The 19,866-nt window shown below is 45.7% G+C and overlaps 1 protein-coding gene and 1 long non-coding RNA gene across 2 annotated transcripts in view; one reads left to right on the top strand and one right to left on the bottom strand.

The window, feature by feature from the left end:
* Positions 1 to 19,866, bottom strand: part of LOC127046350 (uncharacterized) — a 31,524-nt gene that overhangs the window by 5,787 nt on the left and 5,871 nt on the right. The gene's annotated exons all lie outside the window — the stretch shown is intronic.
* Positions 4,108 to 19,365, top strand: ALDOB (aldolase, fructose-bisphosphate B). Its single transcript, XM_050943185.1, has 9 exons — positions 4,108 to 4,227; positions 13,653 to 13,774; positions 14,070 to 14,281; positions 14,851 to 14,905; positions 15,900 to 16,060; positions 16,451 to 16,534; positions 17,187 to 17,361; positions 17,933 to 18,132; positions 18,819 to 19,365. Exons 2-9 carry the CDS (start codon positions 13,663 to 13,665, stop codon positions 18,912 to 18,914), a joined length of 1,095 nt encoding a protein of 364 aa, XP_050799142.1. The 5' UTR covers positions 4,108 to 4,227; positions 13,653 to 13,662; the 3' UTR covers positions 18,915 to 19,365.

The raw sequence follows: 19,866 nt of genomic DNA, 5'->3' as shown, positions 1-19,866 counted from the left end.
GATAGCGACAAACCAGCTGGACTTTGAGACGGTTGAGCAAGACCCACAGAAAACAGCCACATGGCAGCTCTCCCCAGCGTGAGAGGAGAGATGAAAGGTAAACAGTCACGCATGAATACTAATCTACATCAGATCACACTTTAACCCCACCACGCACAGAGCACCCTCTCCGTTCTCTGTCAGTCCTATGTTTCCACGTGTACACACATACACGCTCACACACACTTCCACCAATCAGTACATTTCAAGTTCCGTTTCATTCCCTTTATAGGCATAACCAAGTGTGCAAGTGTTGCCAAGACTAGGGACAGGCTTTACGGTGCAGGCTGGGTTTTAATCTAACCTTCCTGTACATTTCTGATGTGGTGTAGATTATGAAATGGTATGAGGCAACTTCAGACATCACGTTCCTTTCCCCCAAGGTTAGGGCACAGTTTTCCTTCCTTGCATCATCATCAAACTTTATTTAAATACTTTAGAGTAGGATGTAAAGGCCTCAATCAGTATTTGAGGTTGGAAAGGAATTTCCCCCCAGGTCAGATTGAGAGATATTTTGGAGGGTTTTCACTCCAGCATGGGGAACGTGTCACTTGCTGGTTTGAACTAGAGTAAATGGGGGATTCTCTGTAACTTGCAATCTTTAAATCAAGATTTGAGGATGTCAGTAACTCAGCCAGAGGTTAGAGGTCTAGATCAGGAGTGGGTGAGGTTCTGTGGCCTGCAATCATGATGGTCCCTTCTGGAATTAAAGTGTATTTGCCAGAAGCTGGGAATGGGCAATGGGATGGATCACTTCATGATTACCTGTTCTGTTCATCCCTCTGGGGTACCTGGCATTGGCCTCTGTCGGAAGACAGGACACTGGGCTAGATGGACATTTGGTCTGACCCAGTAAGGCCGGTCTTAGGAGTATTAGGGACATGTTGAGCTAGGCCCTGTAGAAACATATATACACACACACAGACCCTGACCCAAAGAATTTAAAAAAATTCTAAATGTTGGTTCTTCTTCAAATGGTTGCAGACATGTATTCCTCTCAGGTGTATGTGCCACGCACACCAAAGCCGGAGAATTTTGCCTAGCAGTACCTGTGCACACCTGAGTAGAATAAACATCTCAAAGAACAAACATTATGGTGCAAGTAAGTAACCGTCTTTTTATCATCAGATCCTCAGCTGGCTCTTACCCATCAAGGAGCACACTAGCTTTCTAGAGTTTGCTCCAGCCTCTACACTGTAATCACACATTTCCCATTAGAGCTGTTTGATTCATGGCTCTGGATTATAATGTGGCTGAGGCTTAGTATGACATCAGGTAGGAATGCTTGCACACTCCCAATCCTGACTAGAAGACCACTCTCTCTAGGACTGGAAGTAGGGTTGCCAGGTGTCTGGTTTTCGACCAGAATGCCTGGTTGAAAAGGGACCCTGGAGGCTCTGGTCAACACCGCTGACTGGGCCATTAAAAGTCCGGTCAGCGCAGCAGGGCTAAGGCAGGCTCCCTGCCTGCCGTGGCTTTGCTTGGCTTTGTCTCTCCTCTCTCTCCCATGTGTAGGGGCAGCCAGGGGGCTCCGTATGCTGCCCCCACCCCAAGCGCCAGTTCTGCAGCACCCATGGGCTGGGAACTGCGGCCAATGCAAAGAGACAAGGTAGCATGCAGAGCCGCCTGGCTGCGCCTCCGCGTAGGAGCCGGAGAAGGGATGTGCTGCTGCTTCCAGGACCTGCTTCAGGTAAGCATCGCCCAGACCCTTCACCCTGACACCCTCCCATGCCCCAGTCCTGATTCCCCTTCTGCTCTCCAAACCCCTCGGTCTCAGCCTGAAGCACCCTCCTGCACCCCAAAACCCTCATCCCCAGGCCCACCCCAGGGCCTTCACCCCCCCATGGAGACATCACACACTCCTGCACTCCAACCCCCTGTCCCAGCTTGTAGCCCCCTTCCAGCACTCTGAACCCGTCAGCCCCAGCCCAGAACCCCCTCCAGCACCCCAAATCCCTCATCCCTGGCCCCACCTCAGAGCCTACACACCCAGCCAGAGCCCTCACTCCCTCCTGCACCCCAACTCCCTCAGCCAGCCAGGAGAAAATAAGCGAGTGAGTGAGTGTGGGGATAGCGAGTGACAGAGGGAGGGTAGGATGCAGTGAGTGGGGGCGGGGCTTCAGAGAAGGGGCCAGGCAAGGGTGTTCAGTTTTGTGCGGGTAGAAAGTTGGCAACCCTAACTGGAAGGAGAATTGAGTCTCCATATTTATTCACTTTCAGAGTATTTTTAAAAAATGTTAATTCTTCCTCCTGGCTGTTCAGAGATGCTGCTAGGCCTGTAATTACTGTAGTGCTGGATTTCAGCCCAGAGGGAGCTGCATGGTGGGGGACATCAAATTCCTCAGAAAAACAAATCCATTTTAAAAAATGCACATTGGGCGATGGGATGTTACACTGTGTTTTCAGAAATACCAAGCAAGACTTTTAGGAATTCTGCCCAGCATCGTTTCCCTTCTGCCCTACTTCTTTTAAGGGCGCCTGTCATACCACATCCCCATCATGCAGGGAACGATACACCCTGAAGCACCGCTGAGTTTTCAAAAGGATTAGGAGAGACAAGGTTCCAAGCTGGGTTTTCTCTGGGGCATTCAAAGGTGCAAGACAAATTTGGAAGGAGCATGTTGGTACAATAACTACCCCTGTCCCGCTTACCCCCACCAGATCCCTTTAATAGGGCTTGTCATGATAAATATTGATTGTTACTATATAGGATCATCGCAGTTAGAGGTAAAGAACAGCTAATTAGATCACAGAGTCTATCTCTCTGGAAGGGATGGAGTCCCCAAGTGAGAGATGTCTCAAATAACGAAACAGATACCACAAGGCAGTTAGGGTTTTCTGGCCATCGATATTTACCACAATGGATATACATCCATGGTAGTCTGCAAACAGGCTTATCAGGAAGGAAGTAGAAAGTGAAAGGAAGAAATAATGGTCCACATCCTCAGCTAGGGTGAATCAGTATAACTCTAATGACTTTCATGGAGCTATGTTTATTTACACCTGCTGAGGGTTTAACCCTGTATTAGCGCTAATTGTTTGTGCATTTGCCATGGCCCAAGTCTCACACCATAAGGGGTTGATGGGCTTAGTGTGGGAGGGTGCTGGCCTTGTGAAGGTGCACTCCTTTGATGAAAAGCCACAATTCCTTGAACAAGTGTCTAGCAGCTGCTGCTCACCTGAAGGTCATAAAAAATAGAGAGAGAACGTCAGGGTCTGAGCAAACATTGCATTGTTCAGTTAAAACAAGCTCTAACATCCAAGGCTACCATGTGTGCCATTGCTAAGAGTATGCCGTTGGCTTAACGCAGTACCTGTATTACGTGTCCAACCCACTGCGGTGGGCTACCTGGAATATGAAATCAGCTTTGTTCTATTGTGATTTGACAAACTGAAAATATCAGAAGTATGAGCATAGCTGCCCTGGAAGCTGTGTATAGAGAATTCATTTGTTTTTCATAGTGAATAGTATGCACCACATAAGCCTAATTTGAGGGTTTCAGTGTTAAATAGATCCTGCGCTCGCCTGTCCTCCTAGGGTGAATTTATCCCACAAACAGAATTCCAATTTGCACACTGCAATGCACTGAAGCAATTTGTGACTTTCATCCTACTGCACTATTACCAGCAGAGACTGACTCTATTACTAAGAGTACATACTGAGCTTCATCACTTTGCAAGGCCATATACAAAATACAAGGGAACACAGACTCCCTGGCCCCAAGGGACCGAACCAGAGGGTTGGAACTCCATGGAACTATGCTGATTTACACCAGCTGAGGATCTGGCCCTAAAACGCAAGCTCTAGCCAGGTCCACTGTGAGCATATTCCAGTGTAGGCTTGCAATAATTCGTACTATGGCTTGGAAAGGATGAGGAAGCTGTTGAACTGATCTGTCAAAAGAATCTTTATGGAATTTGTCATTCTCACTCCTAGAGAAATAAAACTAGAATTTTTCCACTCCTGTGGATGAGAGAGAATGAATCTGATTGGCTGAGGGACCATAAACCCACCCAGCCAATCAGAGGTGCTGCATAGTGACACCGCCTCAAACAGCTTAAAGAGGAGGGAAAACAAATATTGCTAAGGACTTTATAAAAAGTTTGGGAGTTGGGAGATTGGACCTACTTGGCTGCAGCTACCTCAGCAGGAATTTATAGTAAAGAAGGAGACACTATCTTCAAACAGTGAGTGATAAGAAACTACTGATTCAGTTTTGATCTGAATGGGGGAAGGGAGGTGGAGGGGGAGAGAGAGAGAGAGAATATGTATCTTTTCTGTCATGGCTTTTGCTTTGCCAGGAACTGCCTGTAAAACTATGTCATCGCTAACCAAATCAGGAAAGAAACACATTCATTCTTAGTTTTTCTTTTTTCTGCAATGATCTCTCTCTCTCACATCTATCTTCTGTAAATGTAATAAGCCCCATTTGATGCAATTGCTAACTCTTTTGACTTAATTTTGTAACAAAGAACACCTGGAAGAAGTGAATGCGAACACATAATCTTCATCCTTAATTCAGGAGGCTGGATCAATAGCCTGTGTGTTTGTGTCCGTGTCATTTTCTGCTACTTTGTTTAAATGATGATTCGTGTAGGTGCACGTGGGAAAATCTGGGGTGCAGCTGCAGAACGCAATCCTCTTTTTATTCCTTGCATGCACATTACGCAGTCAGGGCTGATGAAGTGTTACAACCTGCTTTTGGTATTTAATTTCCTCGGAAGTATTATAGCAGTAGTGCTGGTGAGACTGACTTTGACAAGGGGACATAGGATAGTCTTGAAAGGAGAAGACTACATGAAAAGAGATAACAGAAGCTGTTGGCAGAAATATTCCCCTGTACTAGCAATGGAGTTGGACCCCTTTGAATACAGAGGATGAGAACAGTCATCTTCAGTAAATTGCTCAGAACTACACAATATGAATAGGCTCATTGGCAGTTGCTGACCCCACCATCATCCCCAAGCTAGCACCCTCAACCTCCTAATTCACCCAAAACACCCGCATTGTCCCCTGCTAGCATCCTATGCACTAGAGCTCTCTAGCGGACCTGCCAGAACTCTCCACCTACTCCAGGAACAAGTGCCAACTGCCAGCGTGGCAGAACCCTTCCACAACCCACCACTCCTACCACTACCAACCAGGGCATGGCACCACCCAGGACACCACCACCAAGAAGAAGAAACTGTCCTCAGCATGAAAACGAGTGCTCTATCCAAACCATCTCCCAGCTTCTGGAATAGCCCTGTATATCACCCAGACACTCCCTAGTCCTTAGGACACCTGTTTCCCTTTGCCCTTCACCAAAAAGGAGATGCAGAAGCATTGAGCATAGAGGGGAATGCAGTGTGGTGTCCACTCCCATCTACAGCCATAAGCTCCGCTGGCCAGTGGAGAGGGGCTGTGGAGTCACAAAGCCTACACCAGGGGTCTCAAACTCAATTTGCCTTAGGGCCAGTGCCAGTCCTCCAATCCTCCCAGCAAGCCAATAATGTCACTGAAGATGGTGTTCAGAAAAGAAAACGTTTACATTGTATTTTTTTATTTCAAATTTCTTAGAAATAATAAAACGGTCATAAAACTTGATACAATTCTTCATCTGCCAGAGTTTTTAGTGTTTGCCAGACACCTGGCAACTCTTCAGTTCTGTCACTTTGTTGATGTTTGACCTCTGTGACTGAGCAGTTGAAACCTTCAGGATTGCAGCAAGGTGTGCATCAGATAGTTGTGTTCAGTATTGTGACTTGTTTATATTCACTGTGGAAAAACGTGACACTGCCTCCCTGGCTGACTCTGCCCGGCAACTAATAATATTGCCTCCATGGCTGACTCAGCCTGGTGACTTGTAATTGTATCTCTATCCCTCTCCCCCAGCCAATGGGAGCGGCACCTGCAGCAGACACTGCTGCATGCAGAGTCTTTCCTCTGTGGGCTGCAGTGGGGAGGTTCTCAGGTTGTATCTGGCCCGTGGGCTGGGACTTTGAGATCCCTGCCCTACACCCTCCCACCCAATTTGGAGGGGATGTGACTTCAGCTAGTCTGGTGCAAGTGCCACTTGATGCCAGCCCCCAAAGCAAAGGATAAAAGGGGGGGAAAGTGCCTCGCTCCCTCTCCTCTCCCCGACAACACCCATAGATATTTAGCAGTCTGTTAGCAAAACTCTGCCTTACAAGTTGCTCTAAGAAAAAACATGGTGCATGTATGCCCACTACCTGCACACGGGTGCAGAAAACCAAACAGCCGGCAATCAGGTTTTGTAGGTAATTGGGAGGTCTGATCTTCCAGCCACTTGAGAGAACTTGAACAAAATCACCATCTTCAGCAAAAGTGCTCACTCGTTTTCCTAAGGCAGTGGCAGTCTGAATCCTTAATCCAGTGTTTTTCCAGATCTGATACTTGGCAGAGGAGACCCATCCCCTAATCTACATGCTTTACATCTACAGTTTTATCTTCATGCCTATGGGACAATGCAGTGTATATACTGACCACCATCAAAGCCGCATGAGATGCTGATTTGCACTGTGATGAGTTTTCTCTCTCTAGCAGTTATTTTATTTTTGTAAACATGGCTGTTAATTTAATGTTCAGCGTGTAGGCTTGTATGTGTAAAGTTCAGTGCTTTAACCATTTCTGGATAATGTTCCCATTCAGGGCATGGTAGGACAGTGCCCTGACTTTCTGTCTTATGAGCACCAGAATGAATGGAAGTACAAGACTGCAGTACAAGAGGGGGAAAGGGAGCCCCTACATGGCTTTACGTTCCTCATTTCCTGTAGCCATGAACGGTTAATGCCTGACTTGTTCCTCTATTAGCTGCCTCTCTGTTCCTCATGCACTCTTCAGTGTGCGTATTACTTTCTCTCTTCCTTCCCATCTGTTTTGGGTCAAACAGCCTTTTTTATTCTAAACACATTTCCGAAAGGACAATTTGCCTTGTATTCCACACTAATGCTTGTTTCTTTTCTTAAAGCTTCTTACTTATTTTCTTTGCCATATTTTCAGGCAGTTCCCTTCCTCATTTGCCCTGGAATGAGAGGGTTTTCCCCACTTTTGTTTAGGAGGCATAATTTTTCTCAAGTCAATAGAATAATACAAGTATTAAGCATTTTAGAGCCGTTTGCATCTTCCAAGTTTAACATACGTATCAGTGTGTCACATGTCACCCTCTGTACATGAGCCACAGAGAATGCAGATCTGTAGCAGGTCTCACTGGGGAAGCCTGGTTCCATAACTCAAGCAACTCGTGTTTAGCTCTGGCGGTCCCCAGTTAAATCCCTCTTGTTGGCCAAGATGCCAGCCATTGCACAAGCACTTATTAATTTTGTTTTCATTATGCAGAAGGTTAAATTTCCATCCTAGTGTCCCCAACAGACAGCTGAACCAGAAATCAGACAGAAGTGTTGTACTCTTTGCCTGTTTGTTATGAGCCACATTTTAAACCCCCCATCCACATCCATTTGTACACATGCAGCTTTTACTCATTCAAATCACTTTCACATACTTTAAGCACTACCATTTGTGTGCACAATGATAGAATTTACTCACACAGATCTACATGCACACAATTTGTGCATACAAATAGGGTTTTGTATGTGTAAATGTGTGTGTACACAAATGCTGAGAAATTGTGCTCACAAGTAATTGTGCAGACAAAGCTGCACACACTCGGAGAGGGCCAAGTGTTCAACACATGTTCCCTGCACATTTGACATATTTTATATAAAAGGAGAGATAAAAGACAGTCATGAAAACACCTGTGCCAACTGAATCCTCTTTTTCTTGCTGTCCAGAACCCAGATGTTATAACACAACTGGTTTCTCCAGTTTAGATAGGAGGCTGATGGGCAAATGATTTTAAACCTGACACTGATTGTTTGTAAGAAACAAAGTGCTGAGGGTAATTGCCAAGGGAAAGGCATAAAGAAAGAACAGAGGCTTCTAACCTGGTCCGAGGTGCAACATGCTGACAACACTGAAATCCTTCCCCATATTCCCTCTCCCATCCCCCACGTGTGCTTGCACTTTCGCCCCGTCTGTTGTAATATTAACTGAATGCAATGTTTGTGCTGATGTCTGTGACAATATTTCCCACTGCGCATACTAGAGAAAGGTCTAAATTCCAACACAGCAATATTGACTTTCATTGCTGTGTTTTTCTGGTCCAGCTGCCTCTCTGCCAGGGACTGGCTTAGACAAACAGCCCTGTTTGTTTAAAGCACCTGCAAAGCTTGCTGGAAAGCTCTGCAGAACATTCTATTTAGCCAACACACTGCATCTGATTTTGTGCATTTTCTGTACATATATTCCTTTGTTGTTGCTCTTCCTCCCCCCTTTCAGTTTTGTGAACAATTACAATAAACAGGAAAATAACATTCATGGGCCAGATCTTCAGCTGGTGGAAATTAGCATAGCTCCACTGAAGGCACTCAAACTATAACTATTTACAGCAGCTGAGGATCTGGCCCATAATTTGAGATGATTGGCCTTTTTCCACTAAGCAGATGAGGTACAACTGTCTGGCAGATAAAAATATTGGCAACATCAGTAGCAGAGCCAAGCACAGACCCTATGTCTCCTGCATTCCCAGGGGTGGCTCTAGACATTTTGCCGCCCCAAGCACGGCAGGCAGGCTGCCTTCAGCGGCTTACCTGCGGAGGGTCTGCCGAAGCTGCAGGACCAGCAGACCCTCCGCAGGCATGCCACCTGTGGGAGATCCGCCGAAGCCGCAGGACCAGCGGACCCTCTGCAGGCGACTGGCAGAGTGCTCCCAGTGGCTTACCGCCCCTAGCACACGCTTGGCGTGCTGGTGACTGGAGCCGCCCCTGTGCATTCCAGTCTAATTTCCTATCTATTGGACCATGCTCTCTCTTCAACAGGCCTTTATAATTTCTGTTGATACATTTATGGAAGCCTGTTTTTCATAAGGCAGCCATAGTTGAGCAATGACCAATGATGAGCCAGGTTCTGCCATCCATGCTCGTAATGAGCAATACTTTACTGCCTGAATAGCACATCTGAAATCAATGGCACTGCTCTCAAAGAAGGTATTGCCAAGTGTAAGAGTAGCAGAAGCTGGCAATAGATAACTAAATCTATTCACCAAAATAAACGATCATTTCTAGGCTCCCTGGTGTGGTTTTGCTGTGCATCCATCCATTCTTTAGCATTTTGAAGGGGTATTTATGCAAAACTGGGAACTTTCATCTACTCTTGCAACTCATCTCTGTTTGATATCAGACTCCTTTGTTTACTATTGCCATTTGATGGCTCATGGGTTTATGGCAGCAGCAGCGTATGGCTTTAGAAGTTGAAACTCAAAAGTGAGGTTCTGATTGGCTGGTGGTGTGTGTTTTATGTTATCTCTCTCGAATTTTCCCAGCTAAAGGATCATCGCTAAGCAGGTATACAGAGCACCTACAAATCACCATGCCTTGGTCTAACTTCCAGCAAAACCACCATCCCATACTGCCATTCACAGCTGTCTCCCATACAATTGCTGTGCACTGCAGAGAGGTAACTGCTCACTTGTTACACCAGCTCATTGCCACTCTTAACAGGGAGATTCTGCCTACTGTATCCACCTTGCCATATGCACAGGGTGTAGATATACGTCTCGACCCTTTTCCAAGAGCTCAGAACATGGTGGGGAACAAAATCTAAATAGATCTTTTCCTCTGGGAGGATTCTGCAGTATCCTGTAGTCAGGGTCTGGAACACAGAGGACTATCTTGTACAACCCTCACCTTAGGGAACACTTAAAGGGAGTGGGACTGCTCCTGTGAATTACGGCTTGTTAACCTGAGTAAGGGTGCCCCAGACTGGCCCTCAGACTTGCAGTAGTGCTTCTGAAGTGTACTGAGCTATTGCTCATCAGCGCTAGCTCTTGTTTAGGCAGTATTTTAGGACACCCAAGTGCATGCTAAAAGCTGGTCTGCACAGAGTCCCATTGAAGACAGTGGGATTCAAGGATCAGTGCCTAAGCATGTAAATTAGAGAATTAAATGGGAGGTGACACGTCTAACGGGTAGATGCAGGCAGCTCCACTCACCACAATAGCACCCCCTGTTATCATGTCATGGCATTGCAGGAGGCGACATGTCGAATGGGTAGATGCAAGCAGCTCCACTCACCACAATAGCACCCCCTGTCATCATGTCATGGCATTGCAGGAGGCGACATGTCAAACGGGTAGATGCAAGCAGCGCCACTCACCAGAATAGCACCCCCTGTCATCATGTCATGGCATTGCAGGAGGCGACATGTCAAACGGGTAGATGCAAGCAGCTCCACTCACCACAATAGCACCCCCTGTCATCATGTCATGGCATTGCAGGAGGCGACATGTCTAACGGGTAGATGCAAGCAGCTCCACTCACCAGAATAGCACCCCCTGTCATCATGTCATGGCATTGCAGGAGGCGACATGTCGAATGGGTAGATGCAAACAGCTCCACTCACCACAATAGCACCCCCTGTCATCATGTCATGGCATTGCAGGAGGCGACATGTCTAACGGGTAGATGCAAGCAGTTCCGCTCACCACAATAGTGCCCCCTGTCATCATGTCATGGCATTGCAGAAGTCTTCACTTCTTGCATCCCCTGTTGATCACTTCCTTGAACCTGCAATGGCCTATTTGTGGCCATGACTTAGCCCTTCAAAGTCAAGTCTAGTTCGGACCCCTTCTGGGGTAACAAGAGATCCTTTTACCCCTCACAGGCTACTCCCCAACCCATCATTTGGGCTCACACCTCAGCCCCATCCTGTGCTCAGCAATCCTTGTGTTGAGGCTTCTAGACCCCCTGCTTGGGGCTGATGAGGGAGCACAGATACACGTTCTGCTCTGGGTTCCAGCCCAGGGACACTGTGTTAAAATTGGTCTGCTACTTCTAGTGGTGTAATCCTAATCTGCAGCATTACCCTGCCAGCCTAGCTCTCTAACCCCACCTCCAAACGGCTCTAACTCTGGCCCCATGCTGTGGCAGGCAAGGCCCTGGGGCGTACTCAGCACCACTACACCATTCACATCTGCTGCTGTTTCTCTGGCTACTTCCTACCTCTGAGCCCCTAGTGTTGTTTCCCAGCAGGCTGTGGTTAACCCAGCCTCTCCTTTGGTTCCCAGGTTTCTCTCTAGGTCCTCCCCACTCCTTGTTCCTACTCTGGAACATTCACCCTATCTTTTTCCAGAACACTCACCACAGAATATAACTCCATCTGTGAGGCTTCTTTACCTTCACCAGACCCTACCTAGAGAAAAGAAACTCCCTATCTCTTCTTTCTGAGTTAGTTCTATCTCTACATCTTCCTCCTTGACCTTTCACAGCAGGGGTCACTAATGGTAATTAAGCTACTAGATCAGGATCAGTTGGGGGACAAGTGCTAGGTCACAGGCAAGACAGAGTCTGACTCCTCATAAAGGCCCTGCCAGCCTATGATAGTAGTGAACTGGACCTAGAGTCAGGAAAATGGGGGTCTGTTATTGCTTAGCCACTGACCTGCTCGTTGACTGTGGGCAAGTCACTGCTTCTGTGTTACTCCCTCCAACAATGTGCCTGTCTTGTCTGTTTAGAATGTAAGCTGTATGGGTCAGGGACTGTCTCCCGCTATGCATTTGTTTGTGTGGCACTTAATCTTCGTTGGGGCTACAAGGATTATAAAACAAATAATTACAATAACAATCAGAACAGGGACTTTTCTTCTTCTTAAGACCTTTATAAAGGATGGATGACAGATAGATGAGGCCATAACATACATGAGGAAGGACCTGGATCTCAGAGGTGTGATCACAGGGCTATACAGTGTAAGCATTACTGCAGAATACCACCATACTTCTCTATAAAGGCCTCTAGGAAGTATTTTTTTCTGGGACAGATATACTTCTCATTGTCCACCCAAAGAACAAACCCAAGCTGTCAGGTGTGTTCTCCTTCCTTATCGAAATCTTAATAAGATCATACACCAGCCTCAGCAAAAGACAGAATCTGACCCTCACTCAGGTGAAATTTTCAGCTTGTGAATGTCAGCCACAGCCTGATAAAATAGGAATAGATTAGGATCCATTTGCAATCCAAGATCTTGTATAGAGTAGGATTAATTCATCTCACATTTGATTTGCTTTCCCGTGAAACAGCTAATATCTCATGCAGTTCTGAGAGGAGCCCCAGGCATACAAATTATAGACACGCAGCAGGAAAGAAGGGGTGAGAAAGCATTGAGCCACACAAGCAAATACCTACAAGGCAGGTGAAGGAAGAGGAGGAGGGGTTTGTTAGCAGACAGTGTACCATGTGGGAGATAAGAGAGAACTCTTAGTTATTTAGGAGCAAAGTATCTAACCTGCTTTACAAAGAACTTTGCCAGTCAGCAATTAATGTGTGTTACTTTGTCCCAGATTTTAATGATTTAACTACAGGCTTGGCAGAATTCTTATTTTTTTCCTTCTTCAAATTTTGAGCGATAATATCAACATTTATTTTAAAAGATTATTTTATTTTACTTTATCAATTTACATTTTCAGTTGTGGGAAATTATGAAGGGGAAGGGTCAGAATTATTTAATGACTGTAGATGCTGAGATTCAAAAAGTTAAAGTTTTATAGCTATAACATGAATTGTCAATATGTCAAAATATGCAAAATAAGTATCCTTAAATCAAACTCTGAAGCTCTCAAGAAGCATTTTTCTTGCTTTGCCAATCTGTAAATTTTGATTATGATGGTTGGAAATATCTTTTTGTCAGTTTCTGTGTGTCCAGTGAAATTGACATTTACCGATTAAAAAAAATCTAACCCTTCCAAGCCTATTTACTGAACTGCCTTTAGGCTCTGAGCACGTCCAGTTATAGACATAAATCCCACTGTGCCAGCAATGCCCCTCTGCCATGTACATTGGCCAAACTGGACAGTCTCTAAGCAAAAGAATAAATGGACATAAATCTGACATCAGGAATCATAACATTCAAAAACCAGTGGGAGAACACTTCAACTTCTCTAACCACTAAGTGACAGACTTGAAAGTGGCAATTTTGCAACAAAAAAACTTCAGAAACAGACCCCAAGGAGAGACTGCTGAACTCGAATTAATATGCAAATTAGATACAATTAACTTAGGTTTAAACAGAGACTGGGAATGGTTGGGTCATTACACTAATTGAATCTATTTCCCTATGTTAAGTTCTCCTCACACCTTCCATGGGTCATCTCAATTATCACTTCAAAGGGTTTTTTTTCTCTTGCTGATGATAGCTCATCTCAATTGATTGGACTCTTCCAGTTGGTATGCATACTTCCACCTTTTCATGTTCTCTGTATGTATAAATATCTCCTGTTTATGTGTTCCATTCTGTGCATCCGAACAAGTGAGCTGTAGCTCACAAAAGCTTATGCTGAAATAAATGTTAGTCTCTAAGGTGCCACAAGTACTCCTGTTCTTTTTGTGGATACAGACTAACACGGCTGCTACTCTGAATCCTGTAAGAATACAGAGAACCTCACTCCCATCAGAAGGAGATACATGTGATTGTTGTGTCTGTATCCAATCAATGTGATTTTACAAACACTATCCACAGCATAACTCAGCTTGGAACAATGGGTGTCTCTACATGTCTCCTCCAGAATAGCCATCATGACCCACCAGTTTCCCGCGCTGACTCCGGAGCAGAAGAAGGCCCTGTCTGACATAGCTCAGCAGATTGTGGCTCCAGGGAAGGGGATCCTGGCTGCAGATGAGTCTGTGGGTGAGTTGAACAGTTATTGATATTTCTTAGTGTCCTTCAAGCCATTTTGATTCTGAAATAATTTGAGATACCAAGCAGGAGTAAATGAATACCCAGCTTTCTTCAGGAGCGAGCAGTCCATCAGGGCAGGGTTGGGGTCTAACTATAAGGGCATGGGCTGAGGAGATTAGCCCAGGTCTGCACAGACACAGGAAGGCCTAATTCTCAGTTACTCCATCCTTGCAATTATACAAGATAAGTGAAAGGACAATCATATCCAATATCGTGTTCTCTGACCTTTGGCCCCTCTTGCCAGGTACTATGGGGAACAGACTGCAGAGGATCAAGGTGGAGAACACAGAGGAAAATCGCCGTGCCTTCCGAGAGATCCTCTTTTCTTCGGATGCCTCCATCAATCAGAGCATTGGGGGCGTGATCTTTTTCCATGAGACCCTCTATCAGAAGGACAGCAGTGGAAAGCCATTCCCAGATGTCATCAAAGACAAAGGCATTGTGGTGGGAATAAAGGTGAATATCTCCAAGGTCCCTGCTGGCATAATAGCCCCAGAGCCCTTCCCAGTGTGAACTGTGCCCAGGCAGGGATCTCGCTGATAAGCAATGCTCTTTTGTCATTCTGGCACCATTCTCTGCATTACCCCTGCAGCCAATGCTCCTGTACTGTCAGCCAAGCCACAGCTACAGCCACTGATCCTGACCTGTTTTATTCAGCAAATCCCCCACCTCCTAGAGCTCTTGCTTCACCCTTCCATTCCACTGTCCTCAAGACTCTTGAGTCCATCCTCTCCAGTGACTCTCCCCAACTCCTAGAATTCTTGGGTTGTTCCCGTCAATAATTCTGCTTCCCACTCCCAATGCTCTGTTTGTTCATTGTCATGCATTGTTCTCGCCTGCATTTTCCCCATTCCCCAGCCCTTGTTTTCTGTCTCTTGCTCTGCCCACCGAGGTCCTGCACCATTTGTTACAGTGACTCCTGCTGGTGAAGGCTGAGGAGTCTGTACTAGCTCTGGGTTACAGTGGCAGAAATTATACTGATCTGTTAATTGTTAAGACATCTTCCTTTCCATGTACTTCCGTAGCTAGATAAAGGAACAGCCCCGCTGGCAGGAACAAATGGAGAAATCACCGTTCAAGGTGAGACATTTCCTCTAAGCCATCAAGAATGAGGCTGCATTTCCTGACAAGGAGAGATTTAAATGACTGGAGTAGGGCTGAGCTGTGGTTCTCAAAGTGAAAGCCATGTGGGGCAGGGACAAGCAGGTGCACAACACAAGCAGCAGCGGCTGGAAGCATTGTGCTTGCAGAGGGCAGGAGCGACATAGTACCTCCAAAGGCGTGGGGGGGGGGGTATGTGCTCATTGGCACACCTTGCTCCACACTTAGACACTATGCACTCCACCACCACAACCCTCCAGATACCAGCCAGCATGCAGAGAGCAGCCTCCCCCTGCCCAGAAACATCCCTTTTGGCTTGATGAGCACAAGGTAATAAGTAGGCAGAAGAGTAGTAAGTCACAAGAGCTCTTTGTCTTGCTTCAAGGCATAAAAGTGATCACCAGCTGGGATCAGAAAGGATTTATCCCCTCATCCTCCCCCAGCAAGTTAACATTATATGGTTGTTCATGTGTATTTTGGGGGGTGGAATTAGATGGGAGTAGAGGTCATTTCCCCCTGAGGTATCAAGTTTTACAGTCAGAATCAGGATATCAGATTTTCTGTACTAATCCTCTGACCTTGTGCAGCACTTCCTGTTTCTAATATTATGGATCCTGCATTATTACTTTCCCAGAGGCTTTGCTAACCACAGATTATATCCAGGGTTTCCCTAGTTACCATCCAAGCTCTGTCAATTTAGAGAACCCCATTCCCTGAGGCCCATACAGTGAGCAGCTACTGCACTGGCCATGCACAGAGTGGAGACATTTTGCATGCCCCCTGGGTAGTCTGCACAAGGACCACAGGATAGCAGACTCCAAGAGAAGGCAGGAGCCACAGGCCACCCCCACCCCCGCACTGGCCCTGTATCCCCAGCTCCACAGGGTTGCGTAGAGGACACAAAGTTCAGCCCAACCACATAAATCTGGAGGCACTAAATAAGGCACCTTCTTTTCCCTTTTTATACTGGCAGGGCTGGATGGGCTCGCTGAGCGCTGTGCCCAGTATAAGAAGGATGGCGCTGATTTTGGCAAGTGGCGTGCTGTGCTGAAGATCACAGACACAACTCCCTCCACTCTAGCCATCCAGGAGAATGCCAACACGCTGGCACGCTATGCCAGTATCTGCCAGCAGGTATAAACTCTCAGTGTGTGTGTGAAATAGTTCCCTCCCTTCCTGTGATGTGGGAATAAGTTGTGCCCTTTTCTACTCTCTTTTGAAATAGTTCCCATGTGTTTGAGAGGAGGCCTCTTTGTCCATCATGCTGAGAGAGTCTGTTGGTATCTTCTCTTTTCTAGTAGTTCTCTTTGCTTTACTGCCCCTTTCTCAGGCTATCCCTGCTAGGACAGTAGGGTGACCAGACAGCAAGTGTGAAAAATCAGGACTCGGGGTGGGGGGTAATAGGAGCCTAAATAAGAAAAAGACCCCAAAATCGGGATGTCCCTATAAAATTGGGACATCTGGTCACCTTATAGGGCAGTCTCTTGTCCAGACCTCCAGTGACTTCTGTTTTTCCATTCCTAGCATGGGTTGGTGCCCATTGTAGAACCGGAGGTCCTACCCGATGGAGACCATGACCTCCAGCGCTGTCAGTATGTTACAGAGAAGGTAAGATTCTTACCTACCAGACAGGTCCCATTTTCATCAATCAGCATAATAATAATAATAATACTTAGCTCTTAAACAGAGCTTTGCACCCATAAGTCTCAAAGTACTTTCTTATCTTCATTTTACAGATGGATGGTGGGGTGGGGGAGGGAAGGAGGCACTGAAAGGTTAAGTGAGTTGCCCAAGATCACACAGTAAGTAAGTGGCAGAGGTGGGAATTGTGCCCTAGCCACGAGGCCACCCTGTTTCCCTGCTGAGAAGGGCTCACTCTTCTAAGAGAAGAGGTATCATCCAGGTTTCCACTGCCATTCCGTATTTTGTAACTTTCCCATTCCAGAGTAAGGTAGGTTTGAGGGGCTAAAGCCAAGAATTCCATGACTATGGAGAATGAAGTCCTTTATCATCTCTGCGGACAAATACTTCTCCATAGCAGGTTTGGTGAGCTTCTTGGTAAAGTGATAGAAGGGGGGTTGAAGTCCAGCCTGGATGAAACATGGACAGTGAATTCCACTCTCACCCCAGAAATAGGTTGTCCCCCTCCAGCAGTTTTGGAGGCCTGGGTCTCTCCGGTGAATCAGTATGGGAGTGAAGCCCAGCATTGAGCGAACATGAATAAGCATTGAATGATCCTTCTGTTCTCATTGTTTCCCAGGTCCTGGCTGCTGTCTACAAGGCCCTGAATGATCATCATGTCTACCTGGAGGGAACACTACTCAAACCCAATATGGTGACTGCTGGGCATTCCTGCCCCAAGAAGTACACCCCTCAGGAGGTAGCCATGGCAACAGTCACTGCCCTCCATCGCACTGTTCCTGCTGCTGTTCCTGGTAACTCATTCATTACTATCCATTGCTTCTCCGTGCATATTCAGGGATCATCCATCCAAGTGCCTCAAATGTTTATTGCGGTTGTTTGTAGGACCTATCGTGATTTGAAACCATCAAGTCTCAAGTACTGAGGTGCAGTAAGACCTTGGGGGGAGGGGTCAGACCACAATGTCTCCCCTGTTTAGTTTAAGATATATGTCTCCATTTGCTTCCATTTAATGACCTGTTCTGTTCCCAGGAGGCTGGGTTGTGTGGTTGTTGCATTGAAAGATTTTAAGAGAATTTGTTGCATCTCCAGTTATGGACCAAATAGCAGACACCAGCGGTAGATTTGACAGGGCATCATATGCAATCTCACTGAGGACTGATAGGATACAATATCTATGGATATACAGTTGATCTAATTCACTTCAGTCTCACCCTAAATGACTTCTTTGGGAAAACCGTGATTTGTGATATGTGATTCTTTATGTTCCTGCTGCCTCCACAACAAGATTCTGCTTCATCTCAGGACATCAGAGTGAATCAGTGGTCTCTAAACTTATAACTTCTTTTTTTTTTCCTCCCGCAGGAATCTGCTTCCTGTCTGGAGGCCAAAGTGAAGAGGAAGCTTCTCTCAACCTCAGTGCCATCAACCAGTGCCCTTTGCCCAAACCCTGGAAGCTGACCTTCTCATATGGACGGGCTCTGCAGGCATCAGCACTTGCCGCATGGGCTGGCAAACCTGAGAACAAGAAGGCTACGCAGGAGGCATTTTGCAAACGGGCACAGGTATGGGACCTTCACTTCATCATCATGACTGAGCTGACGCCAGACCCTCCAGTTCTAAGTCCAGGTCTTTAAAAGAACATTCACCCTACTTCAGAGAAACACTGTACAACACATGGTGCATAAATGGGGACATGTTCCCCAAGTTTTAAAGATTCCTGTTGCTTTGCTCCATCCTTGTGTTTCATGTTCATCCAAGGATGACAGCCCACCCCCCGCAGGTCTAACACAGGAAACTGCAGCGCAAGCTTCCCCTCAAAGCCCCAATAATAGTCCTCAAATCTACTCTGGAGACATCTGTAAGAATAAATGGATGGTTTATTCTCCTTACCCAATTGATCTTCGGTCTCTTTGCTGAGACTGCCGACTAGGATGCTAATTAAAGCTAATTTCTGTGGACATTTTTACAATATAGGTAAATTTGTCTGAGATGGTTAGCTCATTGTATATAGGCCAACACACAGCTATCAGACAGCAATAACTTTTGATCACTAGCATTCTGCCTTAGAAGTTAACAGTCTTTATATTATCTGTTTCCTAAATTCTTCAGTCCTTGTAAATTTTGTTTGGGAATTCACAGAAACACTCTCTATTTCCCTGTGTTCTTTACTTCTCCCTGTCTTTTTTTTTTTTTTTTTTAACTCTCCTCTGGGTAACTAACTGTTTCTCCCTCCTTTTTGTTTTTTCAGATTAATGGGTTAGCATCCAAAGGACAATATATTGTCTCTGGAAAGAGTGATGCAGCTGCAAAACAGTCCCTTTTCACTGCCAGCTACACGTACTGAGGTGTGAGAATACACCACCACCCTGTCCCTCTAGGGGGACTGAAGAAGGAAAAATCCTAACCCCAAAAAGGAAACTGGAAATCCTGTGGGTTCAAACTATGGCCTCCACTGCACACTTTAATCCTAAAATGTAGGGAGAAAATCACCTCATCTTATCCAAGAAAATAGTACCTGTTTTAAAGACTTATTCCCTACTGCCATTGCTAATTTACCAAATTGCTCTCTCCCCCTGAGAGAGTTTTTACTTTTTTCCTTAGAAAAATGGGAATGCAGGCATCAATTTTCTCTGTTTACAAGCATATAAAGCACATGCCCCCTCCAAAACCACACTCTGCAGCGGGAGAGAGTACATTGGACTCCTGTATTACATATTCTAGATATTGTTTTCAATCTATGGGCTGTGAATAAAACATCCACAACTGTGAAATTATATGCAGCTGATAAATTTTAATTGTGTGTGAAGGTTTAATTCTTTCTCACAAGTGCACATATACACCTTGGGGTTACTTTCAATTGCTTGTTGAATTTTATGTGCACAAACCAAACCAGACAAAATAATTGCCTGTGAACTGCCAATGAGATCAAAATCATATATTTAAAAAAAAATGAAATTCTGCATTTCTGATAATGACTTAGGCCTTGATCCTGCAATGTGAGTTCAGAGGGCCTTCAGGTAAGCTCAGGGTTCTGCCTGCGAAGCACAGCTTTCAGGGTCATAGATAGTTAAAGCTACCTCCAAAGACTGTGTCCAGAGAATCCTTCTCTTCAAGTTTATGCTGAGCCTGCTGCATATTGGGGCAGGACTTTGAGAGATAAGTTAATGATGTGTGAATAACACCTAACTCTTACATGGCACTTTTCATACACAGATCTCAAAGCACTTTACAAAGGAAATAAACATTGCTATGCCCATTTTACAGACTGAGGAAACTGAAGCACAGAGGTTTTAAGT

The sequence above is a fragment of the Gopherus flavomarginatus genome, chromosome 3, assembly GCF_025201925.1.
Source record: "Gopherus flavomarginatus isolate rGopFla2 chromosome 3, rGopFla2.mat.asm, whole genome shotgun sequence".
In the NCBI taxonomy this organism is placed as follows: Eukaryota; Metazoa; Chordata; order Testudines; family Testudinidae; genus Gopherus; species Gopherus flavomarginatus.
The sequence above is the reverse complement of the archived record's forward strand: the minus strand, read 5'-3'. Positions and strand labels throughout refer to the sequence as shown.